The sequence below is a fragment of the Triturus cristatus genome, chromosome 2_1 (genome assembly GCF_964204655.1).
Source record: "Triturus cristatus chromosome 2_1, aTriCri1.1, whole genome shotgun sequence".
NCBI lineage: Eukaryota > Metazoa > Chordata > Amphibia > Caudata > Salamandridae > Triturus > Triturus cristatus.
In genome coordinates this window covers 1,091,595,715-1,091,616,092 of record NC_140581.1, presented here as the reverse complement: position 1 = coordinate 1,091,616,092, position 20,378 = coordinate 1,091,595,715, and the positions used below count along the sequence as shown (strand labels likewise).

The window sequence follows — 20,378 nt, the reverse complement described above, 5'->3', positions numbered from 1 at the left end:
CACCTGCAAGATTACGTTTCTTGAGTTTTTCGTTTTTTGTTCTTTGCTTTGTTTCAGCTGCATGTTGGTTGCGTAATTTACTTTTAACTTCATTTATATGTATTTTGATTTGGTAAAACTTGTACAAAGTTTGTAACTTTACTTTGGATGGTAAAGGGGGAAGAAGTGTGGTGTCCTGAATGCTTCTTCCTACAGCATTCCTTATGTTCTGGAATGTGGGGTTAGTTACCAGGCACTAACTTAGAATGACTGGTAGGACAGTTAAGCTCCTTCGCTGGATGGGTCTCTGTTACTCTGTGTCTTGAATAAAGCTTCTTTTTGCACTACGTTGCTGCCTCCTGCTGTGATTTCTGGAGATACCATTCTGGGCAAACCCCTGCTAAAAAAAAGTTTACTGTGTCCCTCTGTAACACATCTAGTACTCATGTAAAGCGCTATGTTATCTTCGGGTCTAATTCGGTCTATATAAAACTCAAAAACAAATATCAACAATTCTCTGACACAACTCACTTAGAGTTCAAACAGAAGTGAAACAAAATTGGCCAGGTCCCAAAGATTTTGTTCCGTTTGTGTGACTTACTCCCTTAAGTCCTTCTATAGCACTCATTCATGGAAATAAACCTTTACAAGTCATCCCAAATTAGTGTGGATGAGTGAGTGAACTGAACATATGTATCTCACAAGCAATTAGATTTCTGTCACACTAACAGTGATCAGGCATAAGTAAAGTAGGTATGTGGAAGTGATGACTTTTTTTCTAGAAAAATATTCAGTGAATCAGGACGCTCATGTTTGCAGAAAACAATAAATCAGGGGTTTTTGAGAGTTTTAGATATTCAACACAACACTTCCATAGGAGCGCCTATGGTCAATTCTGTATTTCAGTGCATGGGCACATTCTGAATTAGACATTTGTGTTTTGATTGGAATATGGCCTGTGGAAGGCAGAAGAAGTGAGTAAGCTGTTCGACCACATACCTTCTGGGGGAGACAATGTGGCGTAAGGCCCAGAGATGCTGATGGGGGAGTGGCCGAGCCAGCCAAGGTGGCAGATGTGCCTGCTGAGAGCTCTGTGAGCGGGCCCGACCTTTGGCACTCATCCTGGCCGGTAGTGAATCACAGGGGCATCACTGACTAGTGAGTGGCTTACTGTAACATGCCGCTCCCTTTAAAGGTGCCCTGGAGTCGAGAGGGGCATGGGCATGGGACCGTTGGTCCGTGGCGGAAGCACCAGACTCCCACCGACCAGTAAGGTGTGTTTCTCCCTGGCCGTGGTGATATCCTCATGGAGAGGCCTCTGTCCACCGGCGCTGCCACTCAGCGCATCATGCCAGAGACAGCGGGGGCCTCCACTATTAGTCAGGTCATCGCCCCCTCCAGGAACAAGGTCCATACCCAAACTGGGATTCTACAAGCCTTCTACGACTGCTATGCCATTGTATACCTGGCACTGCTGAATGATCAGTCGGGAATAATAGACCAGTTCCTAGTTAACCTCGTCTTGCGCCAGGTCCCCCCTCCCATGAGGACTTACCTAGACACAGAGACCACTCTGGCTGATCTAAAGCAGGCAATCCTAAATCTGGCTCATACTAAAACCTGGGCCTGGATGGCTTGCCTCTAGAATACTACAGAACCTTTTCATCTCTCCAGGTGCCTCAGCTGGTGGCAATGTATAAGGTGGCCCTGGGGGAAGGTGAGCTTCTCCACTCTCTTCACGAGTCACTTTTAGTCTCGATCCCAAAACCCTGTTAAATTCCTATAGGGTAATTGCTATACTAGGGGCAGATTACAAAATCTTAAGCAAAATACTAGCTCACCACTATGCCCAGGTCCCCCCGGAGCTTGTGCACTTGGACTAGAATGGCTTTGTCCCTGGCAGAAGCGCTTCTCAAAATATCTGCCGTCTTTTCCACATCCAGGATTGGGTGGGGGCCATTGTCCCCACCCTGCCTGTCTTGTCCTTGACTTGGAGAAGGTATTCAACACACTCTCCTGGCCTTACCTATTCATGGTGCTCCACCTCATGCAAGCATACACAAAGTGATTGTACTCGAACCCCACCACCCCGATTTGTTTGGACCGCTGCAACTCCGCTCCCTTCCCAGTGAGTCGTGGAATGCACCACAAATGTCCGCTCTCCCCCCTACTATTTGCCCTGGCTATGGAACCCTTAGCTGTATGCCTCAGGGGGGAGAATTGACTGGGGTATCCCTTTAGCGGGCGATACCCTTAGCTTGTCCCTATAAGCAGATTACCTACTCCTCTACATACGGGATGTTTCGACCAATCTTGATTCTCTGCAGGTCACACTGTCTGACTTTTCTGCCGTGGATGGACTGCAAGTCAACAAGACGAAATCCGCAGTTTACCCTCTCAGCCCCGAACTCTCCCTGCGGGAGGTGCACATTGACAACTCTCACCTCGCCGGGCATGCACAGCCACCTTGATTTCTGGGTGTTCATCTGTATCATACACCCTGGGATTTGTATGAGTGCAATCATCGTAGGGCATTGGCAGGCATATGCTTCCAAGTTGTCTTTTGAAGGATTCTTCCCCAAGCACCTATAGGAGAGATCGCCCTGGAGAAGATGGTCATCTTGACCCGCTTCTTACTACTTTGCAAATCTTCTGGTTATCCCTCCCTGCTCCTTCTTTAATGAACTGGATACATTGTTTTGCTCCATTATATGGGAGAATAGATACCAAGTCGCCCTAACCAAACTACAGTTGTCAATAGGCCTGGTGGGTCTCAGGGCCCCATCCTACGAGGCATACATTTTTGCGGCACAGCTCCAGAGGTTTTCCTGCTGGACAGCAGGGGGTTATCTCGGTGAGGCTTGCTCAGAGTCTGCGCCCACTTGCCGGCAATATGTCACCTGCTTTTGCCGGGAGCCCAGCCCATCTCGACCCACACTAAACAGTGACTATAGCAAGGGCAAGTATTCTTTGGATCCATAGCCTTTCCTGGCGGTCTCCACTCTACACCCCATTGCTGCTGTTGGTTGGCCTGCCTTGTGGCAGGGACTATTACACTGCCTGGGAATTAAAAACCTGGACCAACCACTTGCTCCTTGAGATGGGGTTCTTCTTTTTGAGGGCCTACTTATCCCCTTTGACCAGCTGACCTAGGAGAGTGGGTTCCCCCCGGGGCAGTTACTCTTCCATTGGCAGCTCATACAGTGCCTCTGGGACCTATGTGGAGGCAAGACTACGACCCACCCAGTGCCTCATGTTGTGTTAACTATCGGGCCCCTGACGTCACCGCATCACTAAGCTGTATAAGGCCATGCACGAACGGTTGTGCGTCCGGTTTGCCCTACTTCAACTAAAATGGGAGGAGGAATACGGGAGGCCCCTCCATAACAAAGAATGGGAGCGAGTTCTAGAATTTCCATTAAAGGTCTCCTGGAACTCTCGCTTCAAAAATATACAGTTTTTCATACTACACCGGGCCTATCTGACGCCGGCATAGCTGCATCACCACTTCACGGAATCACAATTTGCCACATGTTCTGGCTTGCCCAACTTTACAGCATTACTGGCACACTATTCATGCTACATTGCAAGAGGTTGCAGGACTCACGGACATCTATTTCTGGGAAGCCTGCTCGCTAGGCATATTTAGGCGAGGGAAACAACACAAGGTGCAGACACACTTCGCGGCCCTGGCCCTCCTTTTAGTCAAGCGAGCTATGACAATGGAGGCCTGGACAGTAGCGGTTTCACAAATGGGGTGCTGCAGAGGAAGGTGCGCTCTGAAACGAGGAAGTGCGCTGTGTGTGCTGACGCCACATTTCCCCCAAATGGGCCATGGGCTTATGCACTTCCAGCAAACAATTGACAATGATGCTACTCCCCCACAGTCACAAGGCTCGCATGGGGTGCGCAGCTGTGTGTTCCTCCCAGGGGGTGAGATCTACCTCCCCTATGACACCCCCATTTCCCAACCTCATAAGTGCCTCAGCTGCTGTTAAGACCCCTGAGACACCACAATGCACTTCCCTGTACTGCCCGCCCCCTGTGCAGTATTAATATACACCCGCCCTACCCCCCAACACCGTTCATCCCAGTATTTAATCCCCAAGCTACCAGTTTAATTTCTTGTATTGGGTACGATAACAGGAGGCAACACCTCCATCAACGGTGGCTCCCAGTTCCAAGGTGCTCCACTGATTGCTCCCTGATGCTTGCTGTGTAACTACTGTGTGCAACGATATGGCACAAATTTTCTATTATATCTCTTATGTATCAAATGCACCTTTATGTGGAAAAAGTATGTAACAATATTAAAACATCAAACACCCAATAAAAATGTTTACAAAGAAAGGGCCAGAGATGCTGACTTGGAACTAGGGAGCTAGTTTAAAGTACGGAGTTGGCTCAACATCCAGTGATTCTGGTCAAATCACTTAATCTCCCTATGCCCCCCTAAAACATCTTACCAATCTAACCTGACCCACACGAAAAGTGTCATTATACCTTTGGGACAAGTTAGCGCTCCATAAAACTGCAAAGCAAATTATGGGTAAAAATTCGGTTTTCAGATGATGAAGAGGGATATCTGGTGGGGTGGGGAGAGCACATATAAAAACCTTTCTCCTCTTTCTCTCATCAAATAATTAACCCTCGTTTGCTATTTAAATCATCCTGCGATGTGTGTTTTGAACTTAGTTTGGAATTGCCATGCTCTATATTTGTTAACTCAGAGGAGGACTCAGGGAATACTTTGAGACCCAGGCCACGAAAGCTGGCACTAGCTGCAGGCCAGCAACGTACAGGCAAAATCCACCAAGCGATATTACCCTCTTGAAGCACAACGAGCTTCAAGCCACAACAAGTCGGCACATAGTCCAGTTGCATTACCTTCTGCCCTAATGATTACTCATGTCAGTGTCCCAGTATCAAACCAGCGTAGTATGGTTCCAAATCTAAAAGTGTCTCTACTTTCGGAGGCCAAAGTCTTTGTAGTTATACCCACCATGGCCTTTGAAAATACAATCAGTTCAAAAGGCCACCTTTGGAATGCACAGGCCTTCTCTAAATGTTGTCCTGTCTGCCATTCTACACTGGAGGTTTTAATCATAATCATTGGTGGGGCCATGACTCTGCATCATGGAATGCTTCTCCTAGTTCAACCCCCAAGTAACCATCCCAGAAAGGGCCTTCAGAATCAGAGGTCTGCAGTTTCCCGTGAACCCCTAGTTTATGGTTCTCTAACAGGAATGCACAGATGTGGCCATCCCCCTAGAAACCTTGTGTGAATTAGGAGACAAGCCCTCATGCTAACCTAATGCAAGAAGTAGGCCTCATCTTACCAAACACCATCTGGTGTCATTCACGACTCTTGCTGGTAGTACATTCACACACTTGCCCAACCTCTTCCCAACACTGCACCCTGTCACTAGGAAGAACTCTGATATAGAAAGAGACATGCAGAACTTTGGCACACAGCTTCGTAAATGCCAAGTCGAATAACAGTAACTCGTGCACACAGGCCTCACAAGGGAAAGCCTCTGGCACAATCAATAAGCTACCTCTGTGGATGGCACAGCCAGTACAGTAGGCCCACGGAGGCACATTCGAGATACATGCCCCCAATATAGGTCTTACCCCATGACAAGGAACTTACAGCTAATTCAAACCAGCGCCGTCATTTGAACATTGCCCGCAGTATGTACATGTTGAGCCCAGCACTTTGACACTGCATGGCAGTGCCAAACGCTCTCTAAGGCTACCATCCAGAGCAATGGAAAACTGGGGAGCAGCACAGAAAAAAGTTGGGGGAAAGCACCCTTGATAGGGCCATTTCAAACACTAGCTCAGTAAGGCTTGGGCCATCCTGACACAAAACAACACTACCTATGGCTCAAAAAGTCATTTTATACACTAGCACAAACCTATCTTACATAACATCTCCTTATTTTCACCACATGTTTCTGCATGGCACACCCTTTTCCATAATAGTGACTGGCCATGAAACTCTGCCAATCAATAACAGAAACCAAAGAACAAAGGTTTTGTTTCACATTGAGAGATAAATGATAAGTTCTAATGGACAAGACTCCACAAAACAGAAGGCCTGCGCCCCAGCTGATTACATCTCCAAGCACCCCTTACAAAAGAGACCGCCTGGTCTTCATTAGCCAAAGACTACATCCACTTCAACATACATCATCCTACTCCAAAGAGAATCTCGCTGAGCAAAACCGAGAAACAGAAAATGAATGACTTCAAATGGGAAATATTTAAATGTTGTCAGTAGATGACCAAAGAGTGATCAATGTCACAAATGTAAGCCAATGAAGAAGGAAGAAATCCCGCGGAGAGGAGTTCTTTTTTCTGGAACTCGACATGAGGCAGGACGTAAAAGTGTGGTAGTAGCATCACTAATGTTAATTCGAATGCAAGGCATTATGCCTTTCACTGTGGGAACTTTATTAGCAGCTGATTTCTATGGCCCATTTGATGCTGGTCTGTATGAATTAGCAATCACTGCTGAGCATTCTAGTTCCATCTAGTAGCTCAGTTGTGTCCTCCACTGCCACTTGGCAAGTACCACTGATCGTGGAAGACACATTTGATACCTGGAGTATTTCCAAAAAATTGGGAACTTATCTGCATTCAGTAGGGAAGAATGTGCTAACTTCCTGCAATCCATGGGTGGTCAGTCACAGTAAAAGAACACTGTTGAGGCCACAAGCGAACAGCAATGAAGAGTGCTAAATGTCAACTGTGAAGAAGACCAAAGCATCAAGGTCTTGAGCTTAGGAATTATGAGGACACTCACCAAGGCTCTATAAGGAAGTGGCCAGTGGAGCTCGTGTTTGGGCATACCTCACTGATGAGTCTTTCTCAAATGCTATCTGATCTGCATTGCATGGAGACGTAAGACCATAACAAAGGCAGGTAGTATGGGTAAGGCCAAAATCAAAAGGTTATCAGATCAAAAAAGAAGCATCATAAAACCTAACCTCAATTCAGGAGACATAGTTCTGCTACATCAGAGGTGTTATTGAGAACCCAATTGTTGATACATTACTGATGTGTGTCCCTCGAGTGCAGGGTAAATTAACAACATCAAACAGTAAGAACGTAAACACGGCAAACCAAGTGTCAACTTCAAGACCCCTTTTGTCAATGTCTGTGATGGAATTGACCATAAAGAACCAGCCAAAGAGCTTACTATGTAAATTAATTAGTGCAGGGGCCCAAATATTTTCACAGGAGTCTGCTGCCAGAGCTGCAGAATACTGGGGCTACCAACAATAAAGGCTTCCTAGTCTTAATTCCACATCATACCTATTTTTCCACTAGCCTACACTTACTGTCTCTTTATTTCCCAACTTCAGGATCTTTGCATCCCAATTTCTTCTTTTTTCACTGTTTTCCTTCCCATTTTCTTTCTTTCCCCTTTTTCATTCACTGTCATTCTCTTTTTCTAGTTTGATGGTGAAAAATAAGTCCCAGTCCCCAATAGTCCCCAATAATGAGTGCCCTTGCCCACCACCTTCACACTAAGGGCTGACCAGCTGAGATTTGTGAGGGAACCGTCACAGTGTACAAGTCATCCAGGACAATTGTGATGCTCTTGTTGCTTTTGTTTTTTAAGTGTGTCTTTTTCTTTTTTCCTTCAATCCTTTCACCTTATTTGTCTTCCATTTCTATTTGGCCTTCTTTCTTTTTGTGAAGGGTGGAAAATGTATATTGCCTTTTTGCCTCTTTGATTGGTGGGATAATGAGGAGAGCTCTGGGAATCCAAGGTAAGTCAAGATAAAGTGGAAGTGATAAGAGGAAGAAAAAGTAATCAGTAGGGCTTTGGGGAATGTTCATAGGCGTTCCAGGCCTGCATCTGTTCAAAATGAATGAAAGTCATTCTGTTACCTGGTCTCTGCTACTTCCTTGACGACTGTGCCGCAATGGTGGCAGAACAGACTCTCTGTATTCAGTCCCACTTCAGACCCAACCAGAGGTCCTCTATATCTATTCGTAACCTACTCTGAGTTTCCCCCTTGTGAGTATCAACAAAGGGTAGTTACAAAACGGGATCTTTTGCGGGAATTTCAGAAGTTGTATAAATGACAACTATTGTCAAAGCCAATTGATCATGCCTTTTGGCTGCCAGTGAGGGCCTAATGACTTTGCCAGTGCCTTTTGCTAATGCTGCAAGTGTTAGCAAAAAGGGGAAAAATAAATCATGCTTCAGCACAAAAAAGGGAAGATTACATATACGCATCACGATGCAACTGGGATTTTTAGATCGAGCCTGAGCCAGCGCTCAAGCGCTGCTCTTGAGATCTGCTGTAGGTACTGTACAGAGGAGAAGCCCAGCTAATATTTGTCATCGGCTTGTGTCTTTGTCCTTCGTAAGTTGTGGCTTTTGATTCCTTAATAGGCTTGTTAGTTCCTCCTTAGTACCGCCATGTCGTCATTTGTATTCTCCCATGGTTACTGGCCCCTTTACTTGATTGTTACACAGTACGTGAACTTTTTCTTTATTGAGCCACTTTTATCGCATGCACACACAAAGGTTCCTTGCTCCACCCTCCTCTTCCTTGGCCCTCCTCTGTCCCTCCCATCCTTTGATTCTTCATGCTCTCTTTGTGACTGCCCCTTTCCATTGTCCCTCCCTCCATCTATCCAGTTATCCTGTCTGTCCTCCATGGCCTCGCCTCTCTTCTTCGGCCCCTCCGTCTCCCATCTGCCTCTGTAGACTGGTCCATGCTAGTGCCCGTCTGGGCCTGGCTCGGGGTGTCCTTCTGCCCCCTGCCACAGCCTGGCCTCTTCTTTTGCTTAAACCTACCGCAGTGTGACATGTTTCCTGGTTATTGTGTGCAGGAGATGTGATCAGCGGGCAAGCAGGGCGAGGGATCGGGCAGGAGAGTTGCCAAAGTTCGGTTAAAGCCTGGCCTAGGGTCCGTAGGATGACAGCTGGCGGTCTCTGCAGAGGTCGATGACCACCTTCATGGAAGGATCAGCTCCGGCCTGAGGTACTGCTGCCTGTGGTGACCCGGGGCCCCACGTGTATGTCTGTACTGGAGTCTCGGTGTGCTGTGTAGTTGAGCAGTCAGTTGGCGAGTCTTAGAGCACTCTGCTCCGAAGGCTAGGTTTGGGCCCTAAAGGGGGGGCAGCACAGACCACAGGCTAGCTTGTTGGTGTGAAAAAGGCCGCTTTATTGGAAACAGGTGCACCTTACATAAAACATACCTTGGCCTGTGCCGTACAAAACTAATCCTCACTAAATATATCCTTCCTACCTGGCCCCCCACCCCTCCCCTAAAATTGTTTTCCCCCTGCAACCATCATAACACAACTAACAACTCCTAACTTTCCTACCCTACCTAACTAGGTAACTTCTTATGCTCTATCCCACCGTAACCATAACTCATTATATGTCCCCCATGACCTAGGAAAAACGCCCCCCAAATCCTTGCGCACCACACCAGCACCTGTTCCAGCGACAATCCCCCACAAAGCATTTTCCCCGATGCACCTGTCCCCAAGAAAACCACCCCGACTGCCAAGCCAGAAACCGACACCCCCACACCCAAAAGGGGTGGGCGCCCACAAGCTCTTAGGGAGGGAGGGCAGGACAAAACTCGTGCCACCAGAAACCCAGCCTGCCGTTGTGTCACGATCCACCGAAATGGTGGGTCGCCACACAAAATGGCCGGCTAAATAGTCCCCCATCCCAAAACGAGCCCAACCAGAGCCCAACCAGCCCAAGTAGCCCAAATCGTGCCCAAACCCGACCCCCGTGCTCCGGCTGCCCCCCCTGGCCCAAAACCCCCCAGGGGTGCGAGCCTCCCCAAAGCCCTATTGGCGTGTGCCCCTGTCTCTAATCTCGAACCCAAGGAATCTCTTCGCTTGTCTGAAACAGGAGTTTAGTACCCCGTTTTTTAGGTAATCCGAGAGAGTTTTGCCTAGTGTCTTAGAGGGGGTTTTGCCATGTGTCTTAATATTACTGTGACTGTATCCCTCATGTGAGTGAATGGGTGTGTAATGGACCCTGCAAGTGAATCTGTCTGTGCTTGACTGGATGAGTTTGGGGGATGTAGCCATGCACGTTTCTGTACACCCCTCCTTGAGTTTCTCACTGTCACCATCTCTAGCTGGGAGTGCATCTGCATTAGGTTTTTGTGTGTTTCTGAATTGACCTCGTGGTGTGCACGGCTATTGTGTAACTGAGTGATTTCGTTTTTATGGCTGCATTTAGGGTGTTTACGCCTGTGTTTGTCTATTTCGATTACACTGAAAGGACTGGTCTCATTATTTGAGTGCCTGGCTTTACCTTTGCATCTGTTGTGCATCCGCTGAGTCGTCTCACACTTCTTGACTGCCTGTGTCCGTGGGTCATTTTGTGTCCCTGTCAGTGCATGGTGAATGCCCTTCTCCCACGCGCTCGCACCGATACCAGCCACATACAGCGGCAGTGACGGCCGTGTTTGACCCGACTAATCTTTCGGACCCGAGGCGTTCTTCATCAGAGGACGCGTGACTCAGCAGTTTACGCACATACCTCGGGACGAACTTCCTTCCTGTTTCACCAGTCCTGCAGCCGTTGTCTCCTCGCGGGATGCAGCTGAAAGGTTCTTTCTTTTACAGGATGCACAAACCTGTAAATATTGCCAAACACCACCAAAAAAGTTGCTCTGTGCAGAAATCTTTCCTCTGCACAGGTACTATCGTAATGGGGCTGGTATTAAAAATAAGTAATGGCTGGTCACATTGTTTGAAAAGACTTGCAAAGATACTAACTTTGAAGCAAATCTCATTGCATTCGAAGCACTGGCCTACCTGGATAAAATACAGTGTACTAAGTAACCGAGCATGAACTGTGTAAAGTGTACTATTACCCTCTGTATGAAAATGACTTTGGTGCCTATATAATGCTTGAAGTTGTTTACGTGTATGGCTTTGCTGCATAGGGCTTAGTTTTTGTGTGGTTTGATGTAGTTGTGAGTGTCTGTCTTTTCGATTTGTTGGTTAGAAAAAAGAAAAAAAGTTTTAGTAGTTTTAAGATTTGTCACGTTTAGTTCAGTTTGCAAGTGGAATGCTATGGCATTCCAGTTTTTATTGTGGTTATTGTGAATTACTTCAAAGGAAGTTCTTTGTTTTTGGTCTTGGAGGATTGCTACTTTTGCCTGTTTGTGAATGGTTGTTGGTAGTTTGAGGTCTAAAGTTTGTTTCCTAGTCATTGGCATAATGTATATGAGGTATGGAAAGGTGGTGCAGCTTTGACCTTGAGTTCTGGATTTCATGATCATCTAACGGAGACCTTGGGACATATGGTGACTGCTCTTCCTGAGTCCATGTAACTGCCATTGATATGGGTGTTGCTGTACATGGTTGTAGGCATTTACATACAGGCTTGGAGTAATGGTGATACTGGGTTCATTTTTCACTGGGCATCCTGTTTGGCTCTTGGGGTTGGGACGAGTGGGATAACCCGTGAGCTGCCCAGTATGGCATGGTTTACTCCTGCATAGTTGAAATGTTATTTTGTTGTTACCCCTCTAGGGGTGTACTTTGTTCCTCCTTTTCTAGGGGTGGGCTTCCAGTATCTAAAGAGGCGATTATTACATGTCGAAAGATAAATTGTGTGATTGCTGTTTTGTCGGACTGTGGCGTGGAAAGAGGTATTGAATACCACTCTTAACAGGATTATTTGTGTGTTCCGTATTGGCTTAATGAGGAGTGGCGTGCTGTTCACTGTTTCAGAAGGGTGTAGTGAAGCTGTTGATGCATACCTTGTCGGAGATATGCTTGGGGCTCATAACCAGTTGCTTGCACAATTCCTTTTCAGCTTACCTCTACCTTCCTGGAGTTGGCGTTCCTGCTGACTGGATATTTACTGTTCTTTAGAGGTGTTGACTATGAGTGGGCGCGTGTTTGACTTGGAGAGCGTTGTGTTGGTAACTCGTTTGTCATGTATCTTTTCTGTTCTTGGTTGTTAGTGTTGTTTATGTCGGGTGTACCTGATTGATTCTTGTACTGTCTTGCACAGTTGTTCGGGGATCTCCCCTGCAGAGGTTCTCCAGAGAAAACCTCTCACCAGACTGCATAAGATTTTGTGAGACAACTTATTAAATGCAGTGCTCAGATCCAATTGGATCAGGGTTGAAGAACTGCCTTCATCTAGGGCACTATAGAGTTGCTTAGTGACTGCGAGAAGCACTGCTTCCATACTCTGTCCAGGAGGTCATTGTTGTGCTGTGAAAGCATTTTTGAAATAATTTCCGTTACGTTGGTGTCAACATTCTTTGAGGCTATTTGCTGCTCTGCATGACTTGTTGTGGTGGAGTAGCAAATAGAAGCACGCCCAATCTCCGCCCATATTTGCCATTGGCCTGTGTTATTTTTTGCCCTAAATGCTGGCTTCTGATTCGAAAATAGGTTTGTTATTCCCTCCTTAGTACTGCCTCCCCTTCATTTGTCACCTACCATGGCGACTGGCCCCTTTACTTCAGTTGTTACACGGTATGTGTTATTTAGATTGTGAGAGCTATTTTCTTTTACCGTTTCTCTTACTGCAGACATGACGTGCTTTGGTGCCTTCTTTATCTCCCCCTTCCCTCCTGCTGTCGTGCCTTGTTTACCAAAATGTCCGTGCCTTCTCCCTCCCTGTCCCCACGCCCTCCTGCTGTCCGTGCCTTTGACCGCCCGCCCTCCCGTTGTCCGTGATGCCTTGCATTTGCAATGCAAAAGGTCTCGCATTGAAGTGAGTTTGAGCTATTGGCATTGTAAATGACAGTGCCTTTTATTCATGTTATGGTTTTTAAAACATAAATAAAATGCATTGTCATGTACAATGCCAATCGCTTAAACTCGCGTACATGCGTGACCTATTGTATTACTAGTGCTTGTTTATCAAATGAACCAAGATGATGGATGCCAATCTTGCAAAAAATAGGTTAAATGTGCACACAAAAGATTTATGTAAAAGGTGTGTCCCGGAAGAAGATTGCAGCTGCTGGGCTTTCTCAAAAAGGAAGGGAAAAGTAAAACAATCATTGAGTAGGAAGCAAGCTAATGAGAGTTGCAAGAAAGCCATCCAATGTTAAGTAATGCACTGTCCCATAGCCCACTCTAAGTTGTTGGTATGGTCCACAGGGCGACTTTCAACAGTAGAAAAAACTTGTCTGCAGAGGGGGACCAAAAAGAGAGACTTTTGAAATAAGGAGATTGATTCCAGCAGCCATCACAACCAAGCAGTCAACATTATTGAGTTTTTCACTGCTCTTGTGGAAATAAAATACTTGTATTTAAAACTATAAACAGATTTATACATTTTTATTGAGCCCATAAACATTTCAGTGTACACTTTGTACCCAATCACAAATGACCCATACATTTCAGGTATAACAGTGCATCTGTTAATTACTGCTACTGGGGCATTAGGTAAGTAGTGGGTGTTCAATGTCTGTTTGTTTGTTTGTATATGCTTTATTTCGACAACTATTGTCATAAAAGCTGTAAAAGCATTTGTAAAGAAAGGGAAAAAATACAGAATAACATATAGTGCACCATCATAATCAAAACAGTATACATGAGCAGTCCATAAAAGTACACTATTGCAACCTAAATAGATGATGCAGTTATTGCAAGCTACATAATAAGAACTACTATACAATTCATCATTAAAAGCATAAATCATTTGTGCTAAAAATCGTTAAAAAGTAACAGCATGACAGTCCTTCATGGTATGGGCCTCAAGCTAAACCCAATGTGGAACCCCCAATGCACGCCTGATAGAAGCGGATCGAGCCCTCTTTGGGGTGACAGCAGGGGTAGTCACATATAAAGTGTGAGTGCATAAGGTGTAATCTCAATGGGAGGCTAGACAGCCATCAAACTCTGCCACAATTTCGTCGCAACTTCAGAGAGTACAGTGTTAGGCCACTCTTGACAAGGCTTTTCACCTGATTAGCCATGCATGGGTGAGAAACTTGGCCATACCACACACAAAAAGAGGTCTGGGATCAGACCTAAGAATGTACAGGGTAGCTCGATGGTCCTGTGTACCCAGTTGTCGGCAAATTGGCTTTAGTCATTTAGACCTTGGAGCGTGATATGCCGGACAAGCAAACATAACATGTGCAAAACTTTCCATTGGGGCTCTGCAGCAAGGACAAACCTCTGGTGTCTGTTTGCGTGGGTGCCATTTTGCAGTTGTAGCGCAGACAGGAAGCGTGCCGAACCTAAAATGAATGTACAGCATCCTGTAGCTTGGGACCTGGATTATATCTAAATAGGGCTCAGGGCATCTAGTCAGCGTATGTAGATAAAATTCTGCCGTCAGTCTGCCTACATTGGTTTTGCAGATTTCCTGGCTATCCACCCATTCCCAATACGACCGTTTGAGGTCCTCTTTGCTCGGTGGTTCCTGCCAGTCCCAATATGCTTGAAAACCCAGTACTAACAATGTTTTCCTAATGTTTGAAATCCATCCAATTCTGTGGCCAGCATCTATTTATATGACCTCAGAAAGGGCTTCGGCATATTTGGAGAGTTCGGTGGTCCGCCTGATGTGAGCTTAAAAGAGCAGTGGGCGCAGCCTTGCTGTGTCTCCAATCTAACGCCTGCCCATATCGAGTAGTAAAGGTGTAAGTGGAATGTTGCAAGGCAACATCACCAGGTCCGTAAGGATTTTATGTTCAGATCTATGGATGTCATCAACATTGCCAAACCCCCATAGATCGGCTCCGTAGAGAGCTATGTTGGCTGCTTTGGCATGATAAACCATGAGGTCCAGTGCAACTGCCCTGCTGAGTGTTCAATGTCTACCTGATTGCAAATTTCATACCATGAAATGAGGAATTTTGTAAAATCGGGCATGAATTCATCAGATCGATGTTGCGGGTTTGCACAAACCAGGTCAAAATTTGTCCCATCCAATTTGTGGCAGATTTTACCCACAGCAGAGTATGGGCCAGATTTATCAAAGGGGTTAATCCATTCTCTGTCTACGGGAAAATGTGTTCATACATATGGCCCTAACTCTATAACTGGGCTCACTTTGCACTCGGTTTACAAGTATTGGCTTGATGGAGCAAGGACTCGGATAAAGGAGACTTGCTCGGAAGCAATCTTCTCAGATAACTCGTAATAATTGTGTTCGTAAAAACTAATAATGCATCATAAAATTCATAAACTTAAGCTTAGGCGAAGCCTGCCTATGTGTCGTACTAACAAGTAACCCGAGAGTGATTAAAATGGCTGCTAACGTGGGAATCTTTACTGTGCATGCGTCAACTACATCTACGTAGTAATGACGTACCTATGCTTTGGAGTGAAATCTGTGCAGCTGCGCAATCGCTTTCAAAATGGCCGCTTGGAACTCACATGTTAATGCGCATGCTTATGCTGAAACTAAACCCTGCAATTTTTATTAAATGCTAATGCGAAATATTTACATAAGTAAAGGGGATTAGAGTAGAGATAGGTGGTCTACAGTGAAATCATTATATTTTGAATTTAATACATCTCTTTCTGACTTCTTTATTAGTTCGTATTGTGGGCCTCAAAGGATGACAGATGTCCATGCCCCACGTGTCTTCTGCACATGCGTATTGGTAACCCGGCAAGAACCATGACAAATGAATTGAAAATCATCCAAGGCCACGACCTCTGTTTGTCCTGGGAACAGAATCATCTTCCTGACCAATGAATGGAGAAGTTATGAAATTGTATAATTTTGATTGATAAAAATGTGAACTCGGGTGGGAAATAAAGCATGGGAAAATAAATTAAGGGGCTGGAACATAGCACAATGAGCTTAAAGAAAAATATTAAACTTAGCATGGTGTGATGATCATCTCCCCTTTCCCTGTCCAATCAGAGTTAGGAGTTTCATACATTTGAAACATTTAGGGGTGACACATGCCATCAGAAAGGTATAATTAAGGTAGTTTAGTTAGTTCAGTTACCCACAGGGAGACGGAGAATGCTAAGAGACTGAGATACTGTCCGAGAATTAAGAAGAATACTGAAGAAGATCCAATCCCAGACTTAGAACTTTTGAGCCAATAAATTAGAAGAAGATCGCGGAAGAACCAAGGAGGCACATATTAGAAGAAGATCACGGAAGAATCGAGGAGGAAGATAGTGTCAGAGAGGGGTGCAACGCAGGCGTCGTATCTAGAAGAGGTCATCTATCCTATCCCTGAATCCTGTCCTGAGCCTTTGTCACCTGATCTGTCCCAAGGGACCCATTCTAATTCCTTGGCCAAGGGCTTGGTTTTCACACTATTCTAGGTAACTATAATTCTGTGTAGTATGTCATTTTACTGCTCTCTCTGTTGTTTTCTCTCTATTCAGGTTCTGTCATCGTAATAACTTTGTTTAACGATTATTCTAAGCAAATTTTATTCCCTTTCTCTCCTTGGAGAAGACGGTGTTCTAACTGTATTTTGGTTCTTGGCTCAAATTAATTTACTAGATAAACATTTAAAACTCTCCTCAGTCTGTGGTCACATCACATCTTCAACAAAGCCAGCAGCACCATCGCACCCCACCTCCGGAAAACCATCAACATCTCCTTCGAGACAGCGACTTTCCCGGAGAGCTGGAAGCATGCAGAGATCAACGCCTTACTCAAGACACCCAAGGTGGACCCCAAGGACCTCGAGAACTTCCGACCCATCTCCCTGCTCCCGTTCCCGGCGAAGGTCATCGAAAAGGCCGTCAACAAACAACTGACCAGCTTCCTCGAAGAAAACAACATCCTGGACCCGTCCCAGTCCGGGTTCCGTAGCAACCACAGCACCGAAACTGCCCTCATCGCCGCCACCGATGACATCAGGACCCTGCTTGACAATGGAGAAACCACGGCCCTCATCCTCCTGGACCGGTCAGCCGCCTTCGACACGGTCTGCCACCGCACACTAAGAACACGGCTCCACGATGCTGGAATCCAAGAGAAGGCCTTGGACTGGACCACCTCTTTTCTCTCCGTCAGAACTCAGAGTGTCCGCCTCCCCCCCTTCCGCTCCAAAGCCACCGAGATCATCTGCGACGTCCCCCAAGGCTCATCCCTCAGCTCAATGTTGTTCAATGTCTACATGGCACCGCTCGCCCACATAGCACGACGACACGACCTCAACATCATCACCTACACCGATGATGCCCAGCTGATCCTCTCCCTCACCAAAGACCCCCACACCGCCAAAACCAACCTCCACGAAGGAATGCAGGCCATCGCAGACTGGATGAGAAACAGCCGACTGAAGCTGAACTCGGACAAGACGGAGGTCCTCATCCTCGGACCCACTCCCTCAGCCTGGGATGACTCCTGGTGGCCCACTGCACTAGGAGCACCCCCTACACCCACCGACCAAGTACGCAACCTACGGGTCATCCTCGACTCCACCCTCTCCATGATGAAGCAGGTCAACGCCGTCTCCTCCTCCTGCTTCAACACCCTCTGCATGCTTCACAGGATCTTCAAGTGGATCCCCACTGAAGCGAGCAAGATGGTCACCCAGTAGACTGGACTACGGCAATGCACTCTACGCAGGAGCCCCGGCTAAACTCCTGAAACGGCTCCAACGCATCCAGAACGCCTCCGCACGCCTGGTCCTCGACATCCCTCGCCGCAGCCACATCACACCCCACCTGAGAGACCTGCACTGGCTCCCCATCAACAAGAGGATAACCTTCAAGCTCCTCACCCACGCACACAAGGCACTCCACAACACCGGACCAGCGTACCTCAACAGCCGACTCAGCCTCTACACCCCCACCCGCCAGCTCCGCTCCGCAGACCGCGCCCTCGCCACCGTCCCCCGCATCCGAAGAGTGTCTGCCGGCGGCAGATCATTCTCCCACCTCGCCGCCAAGACATGGAACACCCTCCCCATCCGCCTGCGGCAGACCGAAGACCTCCTAACCTTCAGGAGACTTCTCAAGACCTGGCTCTTTGAACAGTAGCAGCGTCCCCCCCCCCCCCACCAGCGCCTTGAGACCCTCACAGGTTTGTAGTGTGTTTTATAAATACTATGATTGACTGATTGATTAAAAAGGATTATTCTATGAAAAGTTTTACATATTCAGTTAACTAAAAGGTCCATTGACCAGAGGAAAGTACATTGAATCAGAAAGGTTTGGTAAGAAATGGTTAAGATAAATTCATCTTACAGGTATTAGTATAACAAATTGACCCCAGCGGTATCTACTAGTCTATGAATGAGTTTGTGTTTATGGGCCCAGGTGAGTATATGGTAGTTGAGTACCTGAGGTTGGTAACCTGCTGGATCAGACTTTGTGCTGAAACTGTATATTAAACTGGGTCCATGGTTACCACAAAATGGTCGCATGCAAATCAAATCAAATTACCAGGAGCAGATGTATACAAACAAGAGCGTTGGTGAGTAAAATGTATGATCAGAATACTGGACCAGAGCCAGATTGTGTTTTAAATGTGTTTGATACACAAAGACACGATTCAACATTTCACATAAAATTCATCCACCCGCTCACCATGTTTTTAATGAGGAATCAATCGATGTCATGTTGCAGTGCAGACGTCAAAGAAAAAAGGAGTATGGCAAAGCTCGCAGTACTTACTTTAGTTTAAATGCGATGCTATCTTTCGAGCGTGACTTGCAGATCTCACTGGCTTCCGGTATCTTGTAGGCGGGTACCGCATCTGGGGCAGTGAGTTTATGCGCCGTGAAGCAAGCATATCTGTCTGCCCGTGCTTTACCACAACAGTCTTCATGCCATGGGTATTTCTCAGCATTTTCTGGCCGTTTACACATTTCATCTACGACAACTGTCATCTGGAGGGAAAAATACATATTTCTTACATGCTTTGCTTTTCTGAATGTTTGTCTTTAGTTTGCATTTTAGTGAGCAAATATGCAAGTGAGCATATCTTTTGCTAGGGTGAAGATACATAACCACCGTCAATGCATGTTTGCTTTGCATTGACTCTTGCAGATGCACTTATGTTACTATTAGGTTTACCTTATCTCAAACATTGTGGTCTCCGTTGTTTGCTCAGACGTGTGCTGCCCACAGGATCACACGCACACAAGTTTTTGTTTTTACTAAGGTTATCTCATGTGTTGTTTAGTGACGCAAACCATTGTGTTGACTAACTTGTCATTGTAAAAGCCTGTCGTGCTGGGCAACTTTGTACAGCACCAAATGTGCCCAGTCGCAACCCAGGGGCATGAATATCAGTAGTCCTGTAGTTGCAGCAGCGGGGCCTAGGTGTGTGAGGTGCTCACTTTACCAAAATAGTGGCTCTTTTTTTTACCATAAAACTGGGGGATAGAAGCCCAATTTATGTGCTTGTATGAGGGTCCATGAACCCTTGTTCCACCGCTGGTGTAATTTTAAGTAAATGACATAGTTGGTTTGGCGAAGAGGTGGGGATGTGCACCCAACTCCCTTTCATTAGCCCTTGAACATGACCTGTAAGGGTTGGATGTAGGCAAGTATGAGTGACATGCCTGTAAAAAAGGAGGCTGTCCTAGACATGTCCACATGGGCAATAAATTGTTATTCAAGGCTAGGGGCGCAACTTCCGGAGGAGAGGTGTTACCCCCCGGTAAATGTGTTCTGTATTAAACAGTTGGACACAGGTGCTTTCAGTCGGGTATGGGGAGGTATCTCTCAAATTTCACCTGGGATTGTTACAAGCACACACAGACATAATAATATACACACTATTGGAAATGGCCCTTTCCAGGGTGCTTTCCTCCGACTTTTTGGTTTTCTCCTTCCCAGTATTCTGCTAATATGAATGCTAGCATTAGAACATGAGAGCACTTGGCACTACTATGCAGTGTCAAAGCAATGTGCTCATCATATACATACTGTGGAGTTGTGTATATATAATAGGCTGATTTGAGTAAGCTGTAAGTCCCTTGTTATGGGGTAAAACCCATACCAGGGGCATGTATCTTGAATGTGCCTCTGCGGGCCTGCCATACTGGTCATGCCATCCACAGAGGTAGCTCATCGATTTTGCCACAGGTTTACCCTGCTGTGTGCACCGGATACTGTTACTCGCTTTGGCATTTAGCTACGTGCCAAGATTCTGCATGTCTCCTGCTATATCAGAGATCTCCCTGGTCACAGGGTGCCATGTTGGGAAGAGGTTGGGCAGGTGTGTGTATGCGTTACTTGCAAGAGTTGTGAATGACACTGGGTGGTGTGTTCAGTATGATGTGGCCATGCTTTTCTCATTGGATTATCATGAGGGGGTGTAGGGAAAGGCTGTTGAGCATTATTTCCTATGGGCAGAATAGGAACAGTATAATGTTTTGTATTGATGAGTTCATAATGACAAATCATCTCTAGTAGCGGTAGGGACCTCGGCATTACGGTGCTGGAAATGTCACTTTGGAAATGTGCGCATTTGAATT

The 20,378-nt window shown here is 46.2% G+C and overlaps 1 protein-coding gene across 1 annotated transcript in view; it reads right to left on the bottom strand.

The window, feature by feature from the left end:
* The window catches only part of LOC146866403 (serum albumin-like), a 315,538-nt gene that overhangs the window by 241,410 nt on the left and 53,750 nt on the right, over positions 1 to 20,378 (bottom strand). The window contains exon 4 of the mRNA XM_085636473.1: positions 18,568 to 18,782. Within this exon, the coding sequence (XP_085492599.1) occupies positions 18,568 to 18,782 (215 nt within the window). The remainder of the gene's footprint in view (positions 1 to 18,567; positions 18,783 to 20,378) is intronic.